At 40.8% G+C, this 23,747-nt stretch overlaps 1 protein-coding gene across 2 annotated transcripts in view; it reads right to left on the minus strand.

The window, feature by feature from the left end:
- Nucleotides 1-23,747, minus strand: part of LOC102220182 (TOX high mobility group box family member 2-like) — a 104,790-nt gene that overhangs the window by 14,485 nt on the left and 66,558 nt on the right. For both annotated transcript variants that reach the window (XM_005808933.2, XM_023341296.1), the window contains one exon: nt 17,088-17,375. In XM_005808933.2, coding sequence (XP_005808990.1) covers nt 17,088-17,375 — 288 coding nt within the window. The remainder of the gene's footprint in view (nt 1-17,087; nt 17,376-23,747) is intronic.

Raw genomic sequence — 23,747 nt, forward strand, 5'->3', positions numbered from 1 at the left:
TGAACAAACATGTCCATAACTTTCAGTGAAACTTTTTTTTTTTTTTTTACTTATTAAACAACAAATGAAATCCAGGAGGGTAAATTAAAAATAAATTCTTTCCTAATTTTAATCCTCTAGTTTGGCCAGCAAAAGAAGTCACATGTTTTCCTCCAACAAATCACTTGTCATAAATGAAACAACATTAGACTCTTTCATAAGCAAAAAAAAGGAAGTCTGTGGCGCCATTAATAAACATTTATAATACAGAGAATTTGATGAAAATGTCTGACTATAGCAGAAGCAAAACTGATATTATCTGATATTAAAATGCTGAGTAAAGTGTCATTTAGATGAAAGATAATCAAATTAATCTACCTCACCACCAAATGTTGCCTCAAGCTGCTGGACTGAAAGAAGGCTGCTACAATTTTACCAGAAATTCATTCATGCTGTTTTTGAGTCATATCTATGTGTAAAAATCAAAACAAAATGCTATAAATGACATTGTCACAGCAGTAATAATCTACATGGCATATTATTGTAGCTGCAACAGAGGTATGTTATTTTTCAGATTTAAATAAAACATGTTAGGACATGTTTAAAATTTGTGTTTTACATTTATTGTAGCCAGAAGCAAAGACACATTGAACTGTGAAAAATCTGTTCTTGAAACATATTTTTTAAGTGCATAGCATATTTTCACTTGCTCGCAATGTATTAGTAAGGATTGACCAACATTGTATCACATTATTGCAATAAGTTTAAGACAATTCAACAAGAAACCTTTCCTATTTTTAGTATATAGTATAGTATATAAGTACATAAGTTAGTATATAAGTGTAAATGTTGTTGTTAGATCGGGTATTAGGACTGGGACGTTCTGTGAATTAGTGTTTGAATGTATATGGATACGAGTTCCTGGTCCTGGTGGAAAGCAACCAGATGATCAACTTTATGAAGATCAATTTCTGGGGATATATTTCCGTCACTGTAAGTTATTAAAGCAACATGTTTTGGTTAATTTTAGGCTACAAGTCTGTAATCATAACAGTAAGGAACATGATTGATTCATGAGTATGTCATTCGGGGTCTACATGTGATTTATGGATGTGGGGATCGTCGTGCTGGAGGACACCATTCCCATCAGGATAAAAATGTTGCATCCAAGAAAAATATTGATCATTATGAACAACTTTGTATTGATTCAAAGGACACGTCCCTCTGCGATAACAAGTGGACCCCAACCACAAAGGCAAAATGGTTGCAACAGCGCGAACGTGTAAAAGTCTCCACTTTAATCTTGAAGGTAATATTTTACTAAACTATTTTTGAATTGTTTTGTTGTGGGAACCTAGAGGACAGTGGGAAGCAACCAGATGATCGACTGACGTCTGACGTGCTAAAGACGGACAGAACGCTTCTATGTTGTATTTCTATACTGTGCATGATAATGGCCTCCTAGAAGGTGAGAAGGGCAGCCATATCTATACGAGTGCTAACAGGTGATAATGGTAATTTAATAGACTGATAACATTATTTGGTTATATTGATGGTCCCACAAAATAATCTGAATTAATTAGTTTTATTTTCCACCTTGGTTGCATGTATAAACTATGTTAACTTTTCAAAACCATTCTAAAGAAAACACACTACCTAAAAACAATATTATTTAAAAAAAAAAAAGCTACCTTTGAACACTGCACTAAAAGGTCAGCAACAGCACATGACAGTTACCACATAAGACCACAATGTCCTGCACAGTCTAAATTTATTTTGTCCACATCTTTCTAATTTAGCAGCAAAAGATTGAACTACAGTGTCAGCCTTTGCTTGCTCATCCCATCAGCGTTTCTGTTGTCTGAGAGAGAAAGAGATGGAAGGGATGGTAAGTGAAGAGAGAGAGAGGGAGAGAGGAAAAGGGAGGGAGAGGGGTAGCGATAGAGAGGAGGGGGTAGCTGTAATTCTGAATGGACCGAGCTGCACTGGCAAGACAAGATTAGAATTGACAGCCTGATAACTGCATCACTATCAAAACAGCAGAGGGAAAGAGAGAAATAGTTTGAGGCTGGGAAAGTGAGGAAGTGAAAGCAAGTGAGAGAGAGGTAACAAAAAAAAGTGAGATGAAATGAAAACGAGACACAGTTAATGCAAAAAAAAACAAAAAAAAAAAACATACAAATGTAGGGGGAAAAAAAAAGATAACGAGAACAAGAATGATGCACAGACCAGCCAAGGTTAAGAGAAAGGAAAATGACACAATAAAAGGACGGCACAGTCTGAGAGAGTGGAAAAGTGCCCAGTAACAACAACGTTCTTAATATGAATTTTAATAAAGATCATCACAAACAGTCACAGGCGATACGGAAAGTGCTTCATGGAGCAGTGATTTTAAAAGGCCCATAAAGGCGAACAGGAGCAACTCCGGGATGATGAGCAGATACAAAGAGATGACCGTGAGACTAAAATGAGCCGCAGATCCTCAACACAAGACTGAATCAAAACTGAGGCGTAGTTTCATGGACCTCAGACTAAATGGTTATAAAAATTTGGATCACCAATAAAAAACATAGGAGCAGGGGTTGTTAACATTCTACAATGTTGTTGAGAAAGCATCACTATAAAAACACATGGTGGGCATCCTTTCTTTTTGTGCTGGGGGCTGATTTCTGGTTGTTCAGTGGTCTGATTAATAATATTTAATATTTGCATGTGTTTCTTTAAAGCAGCAGTTCAGGAAGTCCAATCAAAGATTACAGAAATCAGGAAACAATGAATTTCAACATTTTTTGTTTGTCAAATGCGTATTTAGTTAATGCATTTGTCAGTACAATATCACTTCTGTGTCAAACTCAGCTTAATCTTATCTTCTTAAACCTTCATCATTTTGTCCATAGTGAATCATCTAAGACTCACTATGGACAAACATGAAGGGGTTTTTTCCCTTCAGTTTTATTCAAAGCACAATAACACATAACAAACTGTAAGAATGCAAAATGCGAAATAAAGACATCCGTTTTTAAGTCTTAAACATGAAAATGCAAATGATGCATTTTAAGTAGGCCGTCATCAATCAATACCCCACACACTTGGCTGCATATCTGCATTGTCTTTAAGTGCATAAAAGTGAGCTTTTTATGCATTTAATGTTATTGTATACGCAACTTCCAGCTAAGTTTGTATTTTTTTTCTGGGAAGAATGAAACATTTTCTGGCACAAACATCTTAATTCAACCCATGTGCGAAACATTCATTACTGGTGCAGAATTTAGAGCTCCGTAAAGGTTGCCATGACCAGATAAAAATGTCACTATGTGCTACACTATGTAAAGGCTTAACCTGCTAAAAAAAAAAAAATCTCTAATATCAGTTTTCAGTTTCTGCTTTGAATTGAAACCAACTGGATTCCCTAATAGTTATTTGAACACCTGTAGTCACTTAAGCTGTATACTGAATATAGCACTTTCTTCCCCAGATGGCCAGGTAGTTAGTAAGTACAAAAATAAAACTGTGAAAAATGATAATGACATCACAGCAAAAACAAATTACACTAGCCACTGTTTGAGGGTTCATAGGGCCAGAAACAGTTTATGTAGTTTTTACTACATAAAAATAATTAAGTTAGAGTCTTCATTTAAGAAGAGTCTTAATAAAATAATAATAATTAATAAAATTAACACACACATATATACTGTATATGAGGTATGGAGAACCATTTTTATTTATCTTGGCCTGCTCTTCTGCCCTTTTAGGTTCTATGATCGGATAACAGAGGTAAGCGTTAAAATTAACAGAGATTAATGTTAGATTAAGATTCAGGTTAAAACCGACAGGTCTTAGCTGCAACAGCAGAGTGCAAGCAGCCTAAAATTTTAGTTTTTCATCATTCAAATTAAGAAACTGTTTAATGTGAAACCTGCGATTCAAAGTGCACCTGTATGCAATGCTGTAAAAAACGCTTTCATATGAAGGTTTGGCAGTAAGTGCTGAGACCATAAACAAAGCTGCAAAGATGTTTGTAACTCTGATCGGCTCTGTAAACTAAACGTGCTTGTTTATCCTCCATATGGGAACCAAATTTTTGAAGTTTGCTATAAAAGTAGTTCTTTTATAAACAGTTTATCAGCTAAAAAAAAAAAAAGAACATTTTCCTGCGAAACGTTTTCCTTTCCCCCTCCCTGCGATCGCCTTGACCTTGCATATTTCCATCACCTTCTTGACATCGGTCTAGATGAGTTGAAATGTGCCTTAAAATACAAGCAGCACCCACCTCATCTGGAAGCAATTACAGCTACAAGTTAAACCGCCCATCTGTATGCAATAAGCAGAACTACAACAGATCTCCGAGCAGAACCAAGCTCTCATCCAGAGAGCAGCACTCGTTAAATGAAAACACAGTCCAGCTCAAACAGTAATGAACCGGAAGTCCAGATTCTTGATCCTAATCTAAAAGACATAACGGGCTGCGAGTGGGACTCATATAAATCATAAAAAGAGGCTGCTATAAAAATTTGTAGGCGGTCCTGATTTTGTTTAATCAAAAACTGTACAAGATCTCTCTAATGTGGGGTGCGTTGCTCAAGCTTTCAGACAGCATGGCTGGCGAGAGTAAAAACTGGAACTGCACATTTTGATTGAAACGTAACCCCGAAGCCACTGCCGAACTCAGCTGCTTGATTTATTTGACATTAGGAGATGACTGACAGCTCAGAGGAGCTCCTCCCCGCATGCTTTGCCTAACAACATTGGACCCACTTAATCAGTCTAAATTGCAAAGTCGAGGCCCTTGTATTTGGTAATGTGGTGAAAACAGTGGCAAGTGAGAGCTAATTAGATTAACGGTAGTTTAACGAGCTGTTGGAGGGGGGCCCCCGCAGATTGGATTTTAATAAATACGCAGCGGCAAAAAGCATCTGCTATGCACTTCCTGGCTCTGCTGGCATCCTAATTGGCCCCAGTGGGTTACGGCAGCTCAGCAATACGTGGTGCAATTTAAGGAGGGAGGGGAAGGGGGCAGGGGCAAAATGCTTATCTTCTCTCCAGGTAAGTCAAAGAAAAGGACTAAACAATATGCCTTTATAATTGTTTACATTTATTAATAAGTTGCTGCCAATTGCGTTTGAACACTAAAAAAATTTCCCAAGACTTCAATCACCATGCAGCCTCCATGAAATGTTAAAGCAAGGGGAGAAAATGTCCTGAGGTATAATTAAAGCACATTTCTCCGGTGTTTGTTTTTTAAGATGGTGTGCCCCCACGATGAGGTCTTTGCAGGGGCAAACAGCACAGAAAGGAAAAAACAATTAATCAAACATGAATGAGCGACCATTGCAGGGTTATTTCCATAGCAACAGCCTGAGGGGACAACTTGAACCCTTTAATGTTAGCTGGTGATGTCTCTTTGTAAACATGTGCACAGCGGGGGGAGAAAGCCAATGAGAGAGCCTGGCAACAGAGGCATCACAGGGCAGCAACCTCTTGGTATCAATCGAAGTTTCCATTATGTGCTGGAAAGGACTGAAAGGTACACTAAAAACATTGCATTGTGGCGCATTTGGAGATGAAACGCAGGATTGTGAAGGCTGGCAAATGTCTGCAAATATCAGAGTTTGGTGACCAGATTTTGTGTGGAATTAAAACACAGAAATGATTAAAAAAGCCTCATGTTAGGATATATAACCGCATTTTGGGGTATAAAATTTACTTAGGTTTTACATGTGTAATTATTGTCACATTGTAAACACAATCAGGATTTTATATGATAGGGCATGTCAAATGGCTTATAGCTGCATCTTTTATATCACGAACACATTTAGCACCACACAGTTCACTCTAAAAATGTAAAAAGTATGTAATTTTGTGCTGCTGCATCATTTGAATCCTATGCTATATAAAAGGATACATATATAGTATATGTCTTGCAATATGTACCTGTTATGGAACAACAAATAAAAATTTGTACTTGTTATCGATGCTTATTGGTGTGTAACTCTCCTTTAATAAACAATATTAACACAGATTTTTCACAATTTTTACAAACAAGATGAAAAGTGTTGGGCACATCAGTTATGGTGAGTCAGGTTTGAAACATAATCTAGAGTCGCTATTAAATAGCAAAAGCTTAAGATTTAATGTCGACTCAAGAGTTATCTCTCTTTCATGGGATGAAAATAAGTTGAAAAAGGTAGATCATAGAAAGGTTTGGCAGTAAGTGCTCAGACCAATTGAGTAACTGATTAATGTTGTCTCCGCTGAGCTAAGGTTTTTTACACAAATTACAAATTAAATTACAAAATTACCATGATGGTAATGGTAACGTTATATATGGTGGGTCTGGATTTCCCTGCAATGTGTCTTCACAGTATGTGCCAGTAAAAGGAGGAGTTGGCAACAACTTCCAAACTCACCTGTTTTTATTTAACACTGCTATCGAGCAAACATGTACAGTAAATAAACTACAGCTGTTTAGGCATAGAAGGATATTTTCTCCTGTTAAATGTGTGTTCAATTCATTGACCAAGGACATTGGTGAAGCATGGTTCATCTGTCCATGTTTGGTGTACCACTACAATAACTACACAGATATCTCTCAAACTGAACTTTATCAAAAGAAGCAAAACAAAAAAAATTATGAATATCTTTATGGTTTGACATCTCCTCCATCCATAATTTTGGGTTATTTGGGTCTTCTGGACTCTCTAACTCTCTTCCAGTTATATTATTTTGTGCTTAACAAAACAAATGTGTTGCACTCATACTTACAGTTTTCTGTACACCATGATAGGGTATTATACTAATTTATACATTGTCCGTTGAGGGTAGGAGAAAAAGAAAACACTGAAAGAACAAAATGATTTTAATGAACATAAATGGTACATTTATATCTTTGGTGTCCCTATGAGATAAGTTATGTAAAATAACATCTTTTCTTATAGAAATTCTTAAAAAAAGAAGCTTTGTTGTTGTATTTCTTCTTCTGCTCATGAGCTAATACAGTGGCCTTTATCTGCCTTGTGTGTGTGGCGCCACCCTCTGGTTGGGCGTATTATTGTCTCTGTTGGCAGACCCAGTAAACACAGTCCCAAAAGTCTGTTCGGTACTGTACATCCACAGTGAGTCCTTGAGGACCGTGTGCATATTTGATAATATTTCTAGCACTTAGACTTAGTGGTCAAGTGGACAGTAAATTAGAGTGGGAGGTAAATATATTAATTCCCAGTATGCTCTAATATAATAATGTATCTTTAGATTAATTGGCATTCAAAATAATTCGTTGCACTTTATAATAACCTTTTTATGTCGAATTGAATATTATGAAAAACATAAACAAGTGAAATGTTCCTTTTTTGAATTACACTTAAGAATGTTTCTTTGAATTCATCACTTACTTATTTTTATATTGTATTCAGACTAGATAGTATGCAACTGAAGAGAGAATGTTAATTTCTGTAAACAGAGATTTGAGACTTAACTTCGACTTAAGGTGAAGGACGTAAGCCCTCAAAGACTTTACAGCTGAAATAGGCAGAAAAAATATAAATCATCATAGACATATTCCTCAAAGTTTAACATCTCATTTCAGAAGCCTCACAAATAACATTTTTCATATGGAAAGATTATCAGTTTCCGGAACCCGTAACGAGACGACTCTTCCAGCTTCCAGCTGCGAACAACAATGCAAGAACCAAACGGCACAAACAAGTTTCATCAAGACCATTGGTTGCCGTGGCGGACTGTTGTTTCACATATCCCCAGATGGTATATTGGAGGAACTCCTGTCAAAGCAATCTGCCTTCTTTGTCCACAGATGTGATTAGAAAGCAATAAAAAATCTTCAAATTTGCCACAAGAATTTTAAAATAATGAGGGAAAAGTATGAGCTGAGGAGAAAATAGAGGTTCATGCTTAGAAACTAACCTGATTGCTGGCTAAAAATGTATAAAGCTCCGTAAGTATATAGTAGAAGGATGGTAATTCAGTTAACCACAAAGCTCTAAGCATGTAAAAGGAAACAAGAACATATAGTTCTCGGCGGTCAAAGCTCAAGAGTCAACAACGCCTGTAAAAATCAGTTTTCAGTCAAAACCAAGACAAGAACAAAATCTCTCTCTCTCTCTTTTTTTTTTTTTTTTAAACTGCCACGCAGCTAGTGTTCAGAAGCATTCGGAAATAAATGCATAAAGTTTTTTCCACTTTCATTTTGCAACCTATTTATCAATGAGTCCTACAGGGGGGAACACGCCAGTGAAAAAAACAAAAGAAAAATGTCAGGATCTGTGTTTTCTGTGTTCATTTAGAGTTTTTTGTGTCCTTGCGTCTCTTCGTTGTCCTGTCCTCCCCTTGATTGTTCCCAGGTGTGTCTCGTCTCTGTGATTACCCTCCCGTGTATTTAACTCCACCTGTGTCCCTTGTTCCTCGTCGGGTCCTCGTCTATTCGTTGTCAGTGTGTCCTTGTGCCTGCTGCTCGTTGTTTGGACTGTGCTGTTCGTTGTTGGACTTATTTATCATTAAAAACATCATATTCATCATACCTGGGTCCGCTGCATCTGCCTCACCACTCCACCTCACACCGCTTCATGACAGTAGGACCCGACCAGACCGAACGGTGAGGCACGCTATTCTTACTTTCCACCATGGACCCGGAGGAGTTAAGGGAGCTGACGGAAACGATCAGAGAGTACGAGGAGGCAATGGCCAAGCCGTACGCTGCCATCCGACGCCTCGGTTTCGCCATCCGCTTGGGACTGCTGCTGGACTACTGGGTTCCTCGCTTTCCGCACCCGGGGTTGGTGGAGTTGCAGAGGGAGGCAGAGTGGGAGCGTATGGCGGCTCTAGCCGTCATGGCTGGCGAACCTCTGCCTCCCAAGCCACACAGTTTCTCCACCAGCCCAGATCCTGCTCCAGTTCCGGGACCAGCACCTCCAGCAGGCGCACCCCAGGCCGCCCGGAGACAGCGACGTGAGCCGCCGGTGGACCCGGCCCCTCGTCGCCTTCCGGAGCTGTCACCTCCGCAGCCGGTTCCAAGGCTTCGCTGCGGCTCGCCTCCGCGGCCGGTTCCAAGGCTTCGCTCTGGCGCACCCGAGGCCGAGTCAGCCGGCGTTCCAGCCGGCGCACCCGAGGCCGAGTCAGCCGGCGTTCCAGCCGGCGCACCCGAGGCCGAGTCAGCCGGCGTTCCAGCCGGCGCACCCGAGGCCGAGTCAGCCGGCGTTCCAGCCGGCGCACCCGAGGCCGAGTCAGCCGGCGTTCCAGCCGGCGCACCCGAGGCCGAGTCAGCCGGCGTTCCAGCCGGCGCACCCGAGGCCGAGTCAGCCGGCGTTCCAGCCGGCGCACCCGAGGCCGAGTCAGCCGGCGTTCCAGCCGGCGCACCCGAGGCCGAATCAGCCGGCGTTCCAGCCGGCGCACCCGAGGCCGAATCAGCCGGCGTTCCAGCCGGCGCACCCGAGGCCGAATCAGCCGGCGTTCCAGCCGGCGTTCCTTCCGAGACTCCCAGTGTTCCTTCCGAGACTCCCAGTGTTCCTTCCGAGACCCAGACCCCCAGCGCTCCGACTCAGACTCCCTGTGTTCCTCCAGAGACTCCCTGTGTTCCTACCGAGACCCAGACCCTCTACGTTCCTTCCGAGACCCCGACTCCCGAGACCCTCTACGTTCCCTCCGAGACCCCGACTCCCGAGACCCTCTGCGTTCCACCCGAGACCCTGACCTCCTGCGTTCCACCCGAGACCGAGACTCCCTGCGTTCCACCCGAGACCGAGACTCCCTGCGTTCCACCCGAGACCGAGACTCCCTGCGTTCCACCCGAGACCGAGACTCCCTGCGTTCCGACCGAGACCCCCTGTGCTCCACCAGAGACCCTGCCTCGGGGGGCTCGTCGTCGCCGGCTGTGGGCGGCCCCCGGGACTCATCGCCACCTCCAGCGCCGCGGACGGCCGCCGGACGGCCTCCGTGGTTCCCGCCTCCAGCGCCGCGGACGGCCGCCGGACCGCCTCCGTGGTTCCCGCCTCCAGCGCCGCGGACGGCCGCCGGACCGCCTCCGTGGTTCCCGCCTCCAGCGCCGCGGACGGCCGCCGGACCGCCTCCGTGGTTCCCGCCTCCAGCGCCGCGGACGGCCGCCGGACCGCCTCCGTGGTTCCCGCCTCCGGGGTTCCCGTCTCCGTGGTTCCCGCCTCCAGCGCCGCGGACGGCCGCCGGACCACCTCCGTGGTTCCCGCCTCCAGCGCCGCGGACGGCCGCCGGACCGCCTCCGTGGTTCCCGCCTCCGTGGTTCCCGCCTCCAGCGCCGCGGACGGCCGCCGGACCGCCTCTGTGGTTCCCGCCTCCAGCGCCGCGGACGACCACCGGACCACCTCCGTGGTTCCCGCCGCCGCGGACGACCACCGGACCACCTCCGTGGTTCCCGCCTCCTTTGCCTCCGCCCACCCTGTGGGTAGTTTTTTGTTTGTTTATGGACTCTTGGCCCTTCTTGTGTTTCCGCCCACGATGGTGGGTAGTTTTTTGTTTTTCTGGACTCTGGCCCCCCGTCCAGCGCCCCTCCGCCCACCCTTGTTGTGGTTTTTTTTTTTTTGGGCGTCTGGTAGCCGCCCTTGAGGGGGGGGTACTGTCAGGATCTGTGTTTTCTGTGTTCATTTAGAGTTTTTTGTGTCCTTGCGTCTCTTCGTTGTCCTGTCCTCCCCTTGATTGTTCCCAGGTGTGTCTCGTCTCTGTGATTACCCTCCCGTGTATTTAACTCCACCTGTGTCCCTTGTTCCTCGTCGGGTCCTCGTCTATTCGTTGTCAGTGTGTCCTTGTGCCTGCTGCTCGTTGTTTGGACTGTGCTGTTCGTTGTTGGACTTATTTATCATTAAAAACATCATATTCATCATACCTGGGTCCGCTGCATCTGCCTCACCACTCCACCTCACACCGCTTCATGACAAAAAAGAACGCTGGCAGAAGCAGGTATCTATGACTTTCTTGGCCCAGACCTCGTTGGGTTCCTTGGATGAGAGTAATGGCTTCTTTGCACTGGGCTGCGTAGTGCTATTGTAGAATCACAGAGCGGCTAATTGAAACAAATGACTCTAATAATGGGACATTATCCCCACAGGCTGACTTTGTGGTGGGCCTAATTAGCGTTGCGGTGGAGACGAAGAGGACGAGACACCGACGTCGAGCCCTCTGAAGGAAGCAGCCGAGGCCCTCTCATAGTGGCCAGTGAGGAACTTTAACATGTGCAGAAGCTCTGGGCTTTATAAAGGAATTATATGAAAATGTAAACAGTATATCGCAATTAACAAATTTTCCAATATCTCCCCCATTCACTTTGGATTTTCTTCCAAAAACGCAGTTCAAACCTGAGAAGTAGCTAATTTACAATTCTGAGAAACATAACACTGGTTTATTTCAAAGGTTTACAATGAAGAATAAATTGAATTTCAGTGAAATATGACTGCTGACAAATAATGTTTTGACTACACCATTGTTCCACTAATCATTTAAGCACTTCAATGGATTATTAACAGGGTTTTTTTTCACACTGTTGTCCTTCTGTTTTTCGTATTGATGCACCAATAGCCCGTAGCTAATGTGACAACCGGGAAAGTTGTTCTCCAGATACGTATTAAAATCTGTTTATGTCAGTCCTAATTGTCTACACTTACACATGATGGTCCCAGAAAGTCGGATGTAGCATTCGAATCTTTGCAACCACGCTGGCTTAAATATTCATTAGTTGTAACAGTTGCCTAAGGTTATTTGATATAGTGTCATGAATATTCATGATTCGCAGTAAATGTGCGCTTGTTTTTTAATGCTCAGTCCGTTAATGCTCATCTTCATTACTTCACTCTGCAGTGCCAATAATAAGGAACAACAAAACAAAGCCTTGCTATTTTGAAAGAGCAATTCTCTTTGGGAGCCTATTTGTTTGAGTATAAATGAAACAGGAGAGCCCCACCAATTATCTCGCTGTCATTTATTTTGACAGCTACAAGACACATTGTTCACCTCCGCTGTGGAATGTGACACTGAAGGGCATCTGTCTTTTTTGTGAAAGGAAAAGTCATGACAGAAAATATTTCTGCTCTTACAAAACATGATTTATCTAGGAACGTCGCAGAGATGTGAGCGAGAGGCAGCAGAGCAAACAGGTCATATGGGATCTGTCTAAAGCCTGCAGTGGAAAAAGATTGCTCTTTCAATTATACCTTAGAAAGAAGGAAAACAACAACAACAACATTTAGTAGTCCAGATACAATAGGAAAACTGGAACAATTATTTTATATGTTACACTGACTTAATAACCTTCTGGGCATTTTTCATTGGTTTAATTTATAAATAAAGACCATTGGTTTTGTCATCATCTGGAATATGAAGTAGAAATGTGATCAATTGGATAAGCAATCAGAGATCATCAAACATAATAAGCACAACTTGCAGCACAAATTGTGCAAATACATTGTAAGATCAAGCAGTTACCAACAGAGTTGAAACTGAAATTAGAGACTTTTCGTCAGACGTTTCATCTTAGTTAGTTGATTCTGTTCACACAATTACATGGTGACTCGGGAACAACTTCCTTTTCTTACTTTCACAAAAAAAGGCCTATAATATAGACGGGGACAAGCACTTTATGAGACCGACTTAACCTTATTTATAAGATACTGTATGAATCAAAAACTTAAGCACCAAACCAATATCCACACCCTTTACGATTGTTTCTTGTATTACATATCCCAGAATTGGCTGAATTTGTTACTTTTTTAAACACAGCAGGATGTTAAGAGTCTCTTAGTAAGGAGATGTTAGACAGACATTACCCTGCCAAGAATATCCATTTAGAACCAAATATCTCAAAACAAAATCCTCACCAGGAGTCATCCGAGTTAATTTACACCATATACTTATGAAAACTGACAGCCGCTTTTAAGGCAGCAGGGGTTTTTCGCCCCCTTCCAGCTCCAACCAGCCTCGTTATGGTCGTAACGAGAAAGGGGCTGGTCCACTGCTTCAATATTTAACACACTGGCACCCCTCAAGGTTCCACATTTGGGCTGTTTCTACTAACTGTTCCTCAAAATCTTATTAGTGCCAGCTGGCGAGGGATCTCTGATATTTATTTCTACACCCCCCTCCCCTTCCCCAATGGGTCTGGAAGCTCCTCCTCCGCATGCACTGCGGCGCGAACCTGAACGACAGGGAGACTTGTTGAACATGAGACCCCTGGGTGACACCTTTTACCCCGGCACCGAAGATGACAGAAACACTGAAAGCTGCAGGCGAGACGGGAATTCTCCCTTGGCAGCGAGTACTCGCACAACAGGCTGCTACATTTCACAGCAGCCAGTCATACAGGACTTGGCTCTTTCTGCTTCGGTTCAGAGAGGCTGACAGAACAGGTCAGCATTTGGGAGAATGCAGTAGCATCTCTGACAGACAGCTCTATAATCTAAAATGCCAGCACTGAGGCTCCACCTTGCTGCACTCCTGCAATTTGAAACTCTTGAAAAGCTCAAAACTGGCAGCGAGAATTATAAAGAAAACGATGCAACCGCAACAAAGAGGATCACATGGAAAAAATGAACGCACGTACAACACAGGTGCTTCTTAAGTAATTAGGACTTAATCAAAATGTGAATCTATTTCTGGTAAAAAAAAAATATATATATATATATATATATGCTTTTAATAATTGCAGGGGACATACTTCAAGCATTTTGTAATGATTATGCTTCCAGCTATAACTTATTTTGCATGAATTGCTGCATCAATGTGGAGTTGCATGGAGGCTGTGGGGTTTAACATCTCCATACAGCTCAACAGCAAAGGGAAGCATGAAGTGCTCCAACATTTCCTGATAAATTGCTGTGCTAATTTTAGACTTGATAAAGCACAGACCAGCACGATCAGATGCATCGACTTCCTAAATCCTCACTTACTGTGGAAACTTCACACAGGACCTGAAGCAACTCGGATTCTGTACCACTCCACTCTTCCTCTTGTCAGGAGTCTTCATTTCCAAATAAACTGCTAAATTTATGTTCATCTGAGAAGAGGACTCTTTTTGTTTTCCTTCCACTCAGCTATTTATTAGTTTGGACATATCACTCTGCGAACGAATATGCCAGAATTAACAGAAAAAATGCTTGAAATATTTATCTATGCATAAGCTTTGCTTTTTGATTTGCATCACAGAAATAAATTAACTCCTACTAGTAATTTTGTAATTTATTGGGATGCACCTGTATCTCCATGTTGCATTTGTAATGGGCCAATATTTTACCTCTTTGTGGAGTTATAAATTTTCAAAAAACAGAAAATTTGACTGATAACACCAAAGAATATACATCTCCTTCCTCTAGATCTTGTCATTTTGTCACCTCTAAGCCAGCAGAAACATTAAAAGCTACAACGGCAAACACACGCACACCCCCGCGCATACACACACAAAAATATCTATATTTTTGCAGCATGATAGTCAATCCACTGCTCTCAATCCTGTAATGATTTAACTCTGTTTGCTGTGGGATCGATGCATGCTGAAAAAGAGAATCCCAAAGCAGGGTGAAGTTTACAGAGCTTTAGCCTCGGGCTAAATGTTGTACAAAAACCAGCAACAACATCCCATGAGATGAAGCGTATCTGTTGCTCCAGCTGAGCTTGTACTTGTAGGAGGCTTTTAAATGTGTGCTGAAGGATAGCAGCTATTGAAAAGACGTGTATCCTTAAGGTAACGCTGTCGACTTTTCATTTGCTTTATTTTCAGTCTTTTTTTTGCATCAGTAAAAGAAGTCTGCTGAATGATTAGGGTTCGAGTTTTCCAGCTATCTCCTCCAATTTTCTGAGGTTATTGTACGCTTTAGTCAATGCCAAGAGAGGAGAGGGGCTTTTTGCTTCATTTCTGACCTCCGGTTTTATTGAGAGCCTATTTCCATCCCCCACTCATTATTCTTTAAGCATGCAGCAGACATAAATTCAATCTTCCTTATTATGCCTTTATCAGTATGAAATTAAGGTTAATTGACTTTGCTGGGGAAACATCAAATGAAACATCCCTAATGGAAGCAAAATGAAAATAACGTCATCTCCAATTGCCTTAAAATATTTCTCAATATACAGCCTAGTTTCCAATTCCTCAGCCTCAGAAATAAGCTCCTCTTGTCCCGGGAGATAATAAATGAATCGAACCCCCCACCGCCCTCCGCAGCCCCTCCTTCTTCCTTATCGGTCATCTATTTTTCCAGAGTAAGCTATTACTTGCCGTGGTTGCTAGGCAACAGGAAATATTAATAGCAGCTATTATTAGCCAGGCTCTGCAAGAGTAGTACTAAAATGTGGAAGTGGGAAACATGAATGTGTTACATAAATCTCTGGACCCTTCTCAGTGTGTGCAAGTCTCTGTTTGTGCAGTGATTTATGGCGATGACGGTTCATTTATGAGAAAAGGGGGTGTGAAATAAGAAAATGGAACATTACCCTGAAGGGCTATTTGGAAATAAATAATTGCAAAGGTGAAACAAAAGCTGTTTAGGAAGCGGCTGCTCCCTCCGTGTTTGCCTTCAAAGAGTTATTTACCAAAATGGGGCACGTTGTTAGCCATTATCTGAAATTACGTAAGACAAAATTGAAGCTGAAGAAGGATGGATGGTTTTCTTTTATTTGTTTTTTTTTTTTGTTGTTGTTCAAAAATACTAACAAGTATTTGTATTGGGTCTATTTTGCTTGGATACATCCAAATGAAATCCTGTGCGTCAAAATGCCATTAGAAGTCTTCCCTCGAGGAAAAATCGACCAAAACTTTTCTGGCTTCAATCAAAACATTAAATATGACAAAAAAAAAACTGAACTACCATGTCCACCACATCCTCACTGTGACACCTGTGGTGGTGGCAGCATCATTCTGCGGTGATGATTATCTTCATTGGGGACAGGGAAGCTGGTCAGAGTTAATAGGAGGATAGGTAAAGATATTTTAAAAATAAATCCTGGTTAAAAAATGATCCAGGCTCAAGAGTGTGGTGAAGAACAATAACCCCAGACATGAGGCTATAGCTGCAATGGTGGATGCATCTACACATGCACTTTTCTATCAATTCAACCTTTTTAGTCACCTTTCTTTGATTTAAAAACCGACTATGTACATACTCACATGACCTAGGGATTTAATTTATATAGTAGTTAATGACCTAATCCTAAAGACCTTCACCACTACCCAGTAAAAGAAAAAAATAAAGAAGAGTTTTCAATTTATGCAGTTTGATTCTGAAAATCACACAAGATCTGATTAACAGAGGATAAATGCCAGGGATACTCACATTAAGGCATAAATATTCATTACGGAGGGGAGAGAGAAATAAGTAATATTTATGTCAGATGAAAGTATATAACGCTGAATAATTCACCACGGGGGCCATTTATAATTCATCTGGTTCGATTCCATGATTAAAGCTTTTGAACGTGTTCGCCAGAGGTGTTTACATGTTCGGTCAGAGGCATGTTTAACATAAAAGATAGTCGCTGCACTGGTAGGGCTGGTGTCGGCGGTGGTGCTGGTGGGGAGGCGTGTAGCGAGTACACCCCGAATCTCTTTGAAAAGAAAAAGTAGCTGACGTGGGATACCCCGCATTCTCATCAAGATGTTTGGTTCGAAACCTGCTACCCAGCTATCCTGATAAAATATGTAGAGCGGAGTGTTATTCCTCCTGTTTTTCTGGAGAATTTTTTCTGGGTATGAATTCGAGAAGCTCCGCCGTCAAGGTCAGCGTTCTAAGGAGGAAGCGGGTCTCTCTCTGTGATTAGCAGGGTGCCGTTTACAGAGTTTATCTAATCATCTTCTTTGGCCATCAACTGCACAATTTGACTCTTTGACAGGTAAATCTCTTTTGTACAGTCGTTTACAAGTATTGAAGAAAACGCAGGGGATTTTTATAATTTCCTGTTTAAAACTCTTCAAGACTTGCAAACAGACCAAACTTTCTATTAAAGGAGCATGTCAGTGTTTCAGACTGGCTGGCTGACTTCCAATGCCCTGATCATGAAGTCTGATTCTAAACTGTAGCACAGTTCTTGACTCGCGTAAAGGCCCACAGCTAAAATGAGGAATGGGGGGGAAGGAGGGAGGGGAACCAACTCACCGAGTGCATAGGCCCAGAGAGGAGGTGAGTGTCCTGACCCAGCATGTTGGACATCATGAGGGCAGGCAGCTCGGGATAGGAGTAGGTGTTGAGCAAGCCGTTGTGAGGCAGAGAGTGGAAGGGGTAGCCCGACTCGTGCTCTGCGAGGTGAAGTAGAGAAGGGTCGATGTGGTTTGGAGGCGTGATGGGGGGAATCTCGTAGTCTTCGTCCCCTGTGCCCCCTCCTCCTCCTCCGCCTCCTCCTCCACCGCCGCCACTGCCGCTGCCTCTGCCCTGACTGGAGTAGCTCTGAAACAAGATAAAACAGCGGGGAGTTAACTCAGAGAAACCCGTGCCTGTTCTTTTATTGTCAGGTTCGCAACCATTGCATTTCTGAGCACAATATAGATGAACAAGAGCAGAAGGAAAATGATTTGATCACTCAAATAGACAATTGTAAGCAGAGATGCGCTGAAAAACTGGAATTGGGTGATTACCCGATCAGATGGTTGAAAACGGAAAAATTCAATCTATTTCTGATGGTACCACGTGCAAGCACTAACAGGTTGCGCTGACGACAAAATGCTGGTGTGGAAATGGTTCCTAAGTGAGAAATGGGGTCTTTGTTTTGAAATATTATTGAAATCCTGTTTTATTGCAGAGCTGTGTAAGACCAGCCTCTCTCTCTTTTACACACGCAGTTTGACATCACTTCTGGCCCTGCTATGAAAAATTAATGACCAATCACAGAAATATTTCTACAGCATCCTGAAAGAATAAATAACTTAAAAATCTGTGCATAAAAGAAAATCTGCGCTTTTTCCTTTTTGTTTTAAAGATATTTTGTTGGAAACCATTTATTATCCTGTGATATGGGGCGCTGCTACATTTTGTTTTTGCAAAAAAGTCTGGGATGCAATCTATTTTGATAAGGAATAAATGAAATATAATGTGATTTATTTGGACACGGTTATATTTCTAGTTATCTCTGTCCCATTAAGTGGAGAAATTTACTGTACTCATAGATTTTCAGTGACACAGAGAGCTATAGCGCTTCGTCTCTCAACAGTATGAGAGATTTTGGGCTATTTCATTGAAAATCATTGGTTTATGACAAATTCTATTCATAGTTAAATTTTCTATTCACCCAGAAATGAGAAGAAATGTGTTTTGTTGCTGTTTACAGGGTTTAAAGAGAAATTACATCTGGCTAAAATCCGAATTGGAAATTGGTCACAGTATCTCCAATTGGCTCAGTCGTAGTTTCATAATTGCTGACAAAACAGAACGTAGAGAACAATGTCGCATTCAAACTAAAACCGGATTATATTTTAAAATGCGTTCTTCTTTATTTAAACTGTTACATGCAGAAAACATAAGGAAGATTGTTTGTGTTCTTTTATCTCCAAGGAATAAACAAAGTTAATAAAAAACAAAAAATGAACATTTGTGAAACATCTTACCAAACATGTTCCAGACTAAAATATGGAAACTCTCTAATTAGTTTTAAGTGCACCTGTTTATTTGTGTTGTTTGCACTCGGGTTTGCAGCCTTTGCAGATACAGAACTGCAGCAGTTAGTTAGGAGTGTTTTGTGCTGCAAATAAAAATAATTAGAAATGCAAATTGTCGCACTTGGAAAAGTGTAAAGAATTCGTTCAGTACAATCGTACGGAGCAAATTAATTAGTTAGACAACAACAGCTGCTATACGGAATAATTTGCTTCAGAAATCTTGACAGCTTTGAAGCAACAAACTGTCAGCCTGCACGCCTTAAAAAGAGAAAAAAAAAAACAAAACAGTGAATCAAATTCATTACGTGGAAAAACACACCACAGAGAGTCACTTAGTTGTTATTTTATAATACCATAATTACTCTGGCAATTTTGTTTATATAAACAGAAAACCTGGACTGTACAAATCTCCCACTTCTCATTATGGAATAAATTCAGAGTATCCAGCTGTTGAAGCAGGAGAACATTTTATGGTGCTAATAAGGTGATACACGAGCAGTGTCTTTTCCAGGGCCTATCTTGACATAATGTTGCACAGAGAAATATGGTTTCAGGCTCTCAAAAAGCATACTGAGGGTATTCACCAGGGAGTGAAAAGCAATTTTGTCAGAGGCAATCTGATGCCAACTCCCTTTTATAATGACTGAAGAAAATTAATCATCACAAATAATATTCCAGTGTCAGCCATTCAAGAGCTTTTTAATAGAATTTTTATTATTCATGTCTCGTGGTACACATCAACTAGTCCGTTCTGCAACATTTCAGAAATCAATTCAATATCATCTTCATGTAGGCTGTCATCTCGCCTGCCAGCGCAGCAATTCATCTTGAAAACAAATACTTTTAGCAAACAAATGGCAAGAAACGCGGCAAAAAAAAAAAAAGAGCCCTAGCTGCAATGTGCTCACTAGTAGAACCGATGCTTGAAGAAAGGATGAAAAGTCTCATAATGTGCACTATCATTAGGGAGAAAATAATCATCATAATAAAAGAGGAGTATGTTTACTATCACGGCGTGATGTGCTATTTTCTCTTCCCGTAACTGTTATTGCTCAGAGCTAGTTTGGAAATATTGTCTGCAACATTTTTTTTTCCCATTATAAAAGATTTGTGCATTTCTTTGACATTTGGGATGTATTTCTTGCTGTTGTTGGTTGTTATTGTCAACAAAAACGACATGCCGATATGCTTCAATGTATTAAACAGTTTACCATCCGGCATTCACTGGTCATCCAGTAGGTCAGATAGTTGAAAGATTAGTTATAGGTGTGTGGCTAGCAATACCTGCATATTTAAGCAAACAGAAACACTCATAATCCTTTCACCATGGCACTTTGTTATATAAATCAGAGATTTTACATGTGAATTTGACTGATTGAGGACAACTACCATTGGATTTCATATGTGAAAAGAACATTTTTTAGACCTACTGAATTCTGACGTGGAGATATTCACTACCGCTGAAATGCCCAAGAGGTTTTTCTTAATTAATACTTAAATTAAAACAAGAGCACTGTTAACTTGGGTGTGAGATTATCAGAATAAATGTCCAACTTTAAAATAAACTAAATATAGCAGAATGTATTAATTGTAACGGTAACAAGCAGGCCAAAGTTTACACTGACTTTTAGGACCAATTCCCCCCCTTACCTTCTGAATGTTGTAGCTTAATCAAATCAGTCAATGCTTTGTCTAAACTATTTCTATTCATTAATATTATCTGGCATTATTTGATGAGTATGAATTTTAGCCTCAGTTTTTGATCTATATTCTGCATATGTTGGTTGTTGCACAGCAATGATATCTGCACTGCGCATAAAATCTATGTTGTAAGTTTCCCAGGACCCTTTTTAAAAAAAAAAAAATAAAGCAGCAATCTTGTTGTTGGATTTCGGAGTCTTTTTTACACTTGTGCATCCTGAGTTGGCTGGTCACGTGAACTACACGCCATAATTACATCACTCCACTGACCCACAAAGCAGGATTGCCGCTATACAAATCAGCTGATGCAGGGCTGTGAATCTCACTTGGTAAGGCAGGAGTGGGCTGAGCTCTGGCCCCCTCGCCACATCAGTACTTTCAAAAGACTCAGAATTTTTTTTTTTTTTTTAAAAAAGACGCTTAAAGTGTTGGGTGGTTACTTTTGGCTTTATTGGCGGTTATAATTTCCTCTGTTTCATTAGAGTCTGTGGACCAAAATTGCCATCAACGGAAATAGAGAGCAACATGAAATACTGCACAACTAAACACAATTTTGCACAAGATTTGGGCATCTTATGATTATCTGAGACAATTTTTATTACCTCCATTCACTCCATCAAAAATACTGTAGCTACCAAATCAAATAAAGTAATATGCAATGGATGGGAACATCATGTGTGCAGTAGTGGGGTATAAAATGGTGGTATGACCTGAAGAATGTTAATGATGAAAAAGATTAAAGCAAGTTTGTCTGCTTTTCATGTGCATACATTTACATCTATGGGATTTTACCTCATGTTTAAGTGTGTATCAAATCTACTTAAACAGGTATGTTTACATCACTTATCTCTACATCTCTACTGTATAGAGAAGAGAGGCAACGAGATACATCCAATATCAGAGAGAGAGAGAGAGAGAGAGATCTTTTCTTCTACTACATTTGCATGTAGTAGGAATTAAATGCTGTGGGAGGCTATTTTATGACCATACCGTCTGTTACTTTCATGTATTTTTTCCTCTTTGCAGCTTTTTATGATGCCCTTGGAGATAAGACTCAGGACAAGGACATCACAAGTTTAACACTTTCCAACATGGATAAATAATTCATAAAAATACTGTCTTTCAGGACATGGAGAAGAGGAGATAAAAGAAAATGGGTCAAAAAGAAACACCAAATGTTGATTCAGCCTTCTCTCGCTGTGACCTTCAACCCCCCTCCGTTGAGGTGAAACTTAAGCAAATCTGTCATTTTTCTTGCACAAGGACCTTCGAGGACTCTGCCGACTTCTCTAATTTTCTTTCTTTGGCATTAACATAACAGGGCCAAGCCTTGACTGGAGCTCAAAACAACATTTTCTTATAGGTAGTTTAAAGATGTTGATCTGAGGCATGTCATCGTATTTCAAGTGATCCTTGCTTCTAAAAAAAAAAGAAAAGAAAACATTGATAACTAATCTTTAAATTAGGTGGACAAAAAATACCCACTTCTGATGTAAGTATTTAGAAATATTAAAAATGTCTGCAATGAAAGTAAAGTCTGAAATTGAATGACTTTTCACTGCTTTAGAAGAACCAACCTTTATTCAAGGTGAAATTCATCAAACAGAGGATAAACAAACAGTCAATTCTATGATATTCACCAGTGTGAAAACTGAAGATGCTGTAAAAATAATGACGAAGAAATGTAAAAATAAAAACACAGCAAACATACAAAAAAACACCAGGGCGAACTAGAACCCATATTTGGAGGTGGAGAAGCCGAACATTCTGCAAAGTAAAAACCTTTTTCATCCAGTTCCAACTAAAGCTACTGTGACTGAAGCTGATCCACCACCATGACCTCTACAAAGACTCTTCACAGCACAACCTCAAACACTTGCTGGGGTTAATTCTGAGCATCAACATACTTCAGACCCCTCTCAGACTGCAGGCGAATAAGGTTTGTTTCTGTATTTAGATCTATACTTGCACTTGAGCTTGAAAATTGTGTAACACGCCATGAACACGGGTTGCTTTTATTGAAACGCAGGCCTCATGGCTTTTATTGTGACCGCATATGACCTAACTTTCAGACACAGCAGCATACGGAAATTATTTTTACCATCCCACAATGCAAATAGCTGTTCTGTTCACAAAATTTGTCCTCAGACCATTTTCTCCATGTCGTCCATCTGAGCGCTCTTCTAGCAGCAACAGATTCCACTCAACGTGTCTGTCGATCTGTATCTAATTTTCTTTGTTTTGAGTTCTATTGGTGAGACAAAAGCCATTTTAGCACACAATTTGAGAGGAGTGATAATTTATTTATTTGGATCATTGATTAATTCATTGGGATTGTGACATCAAAAACAAGGTGTTTTGTTCTGGGTTTTAATATTAGGCATTTGAAAACTCAGAATCTCAATCCTACGCTATATTAAAGCTAATACAATTAATGTCATTTACAGAGGAAACCAGTTGTGTACCTAAACTGTATAAAAAGACACATAACCTTTTTGTTTAACAATCTAACAGCAACTCAAAATGACACCCCTTCTTTTTTTAAGGTCAATAAAATATATATTTTATTTGAAAAATGTCAAAATAATGAAGCCAAAATTTTAAGAGAATTTTCTTTTCTTTTCTCAACTTTAGAACTTTATATATGCATTAAAAGTAATGAATGGAAATGAAATGAAATGAAATGAAATGGAAATTATTTGACAATACTCAGGTGAGTATGTCATGGGTTTAGCTGCTAACAGGTTAACTCACAATGACTAAGTAAATTTGAGTCACATCTGAGGATGTGTTTTAAGACAACACCCTAAACACATCCATCTCTCCACCCATCCACTCATCCAACTATTCAGGGAAATACATACTGTAGTTTCTCAAGTCAATTCTCATTCTACTCTCTGTGGTACGTGCATAGACATCTTCGAATGGGGCCAGCATTTGTCTATCCATCTCCCCACTCAATCTAGCCTCACTTGAGCAAACACTGAACCCTGAGTTGCTGAACGCTTTGCCGCAGTGCATATTGAAGACCATGGCCTGAAGACACGGGACAGAACCACACGATCTGCAGAAAAAGCAAAGACGACGCTCCAACGTAACCCCAACGAGACACCATTTCTTCATCATGTTCTTTGGTGACAAGAGGAGCTCAATTTGCTGTGGGAAGGAGCTTGACTTTGTGTTGAGGGTGTTGACACAACTCTTGCTTTGTTTGCACAAAGTCCAGGTACCCCTACAAAGCATGCCCAGTACTTTATAACCCAATAGCAACACTGCACAAAATCAGTCACAAGCTTTATCCAGATCCACACACACACCGCTGAGTTATACTATGATGAAGCATTAAATAAAGACCTTCATTTGCCCTTGAGAAAACTGTATACAGTTTTCTCAAGGTATACACACTACTTAGGTTACCATTCTGTAGAAACACATATTAGCTTAACGTCATTCTGTTTCAAGTTAT

The sequence above is a fragment of the Xiphophorus maculatus genome, chromosome 1 (genome assembly GCF_002775205.1).
Source record: "Xiphophorus maculatus strain JP 163 A chromosome 1, X_maculatus-5.0-male, whole genome shotgun sequence".
NCBI lineage: Eukaryota > Metazoa > Chordata > Actinopteri > Cyprinodontiformes > Poeciliidae > Xiphophorus > Xiphophorus maculatus.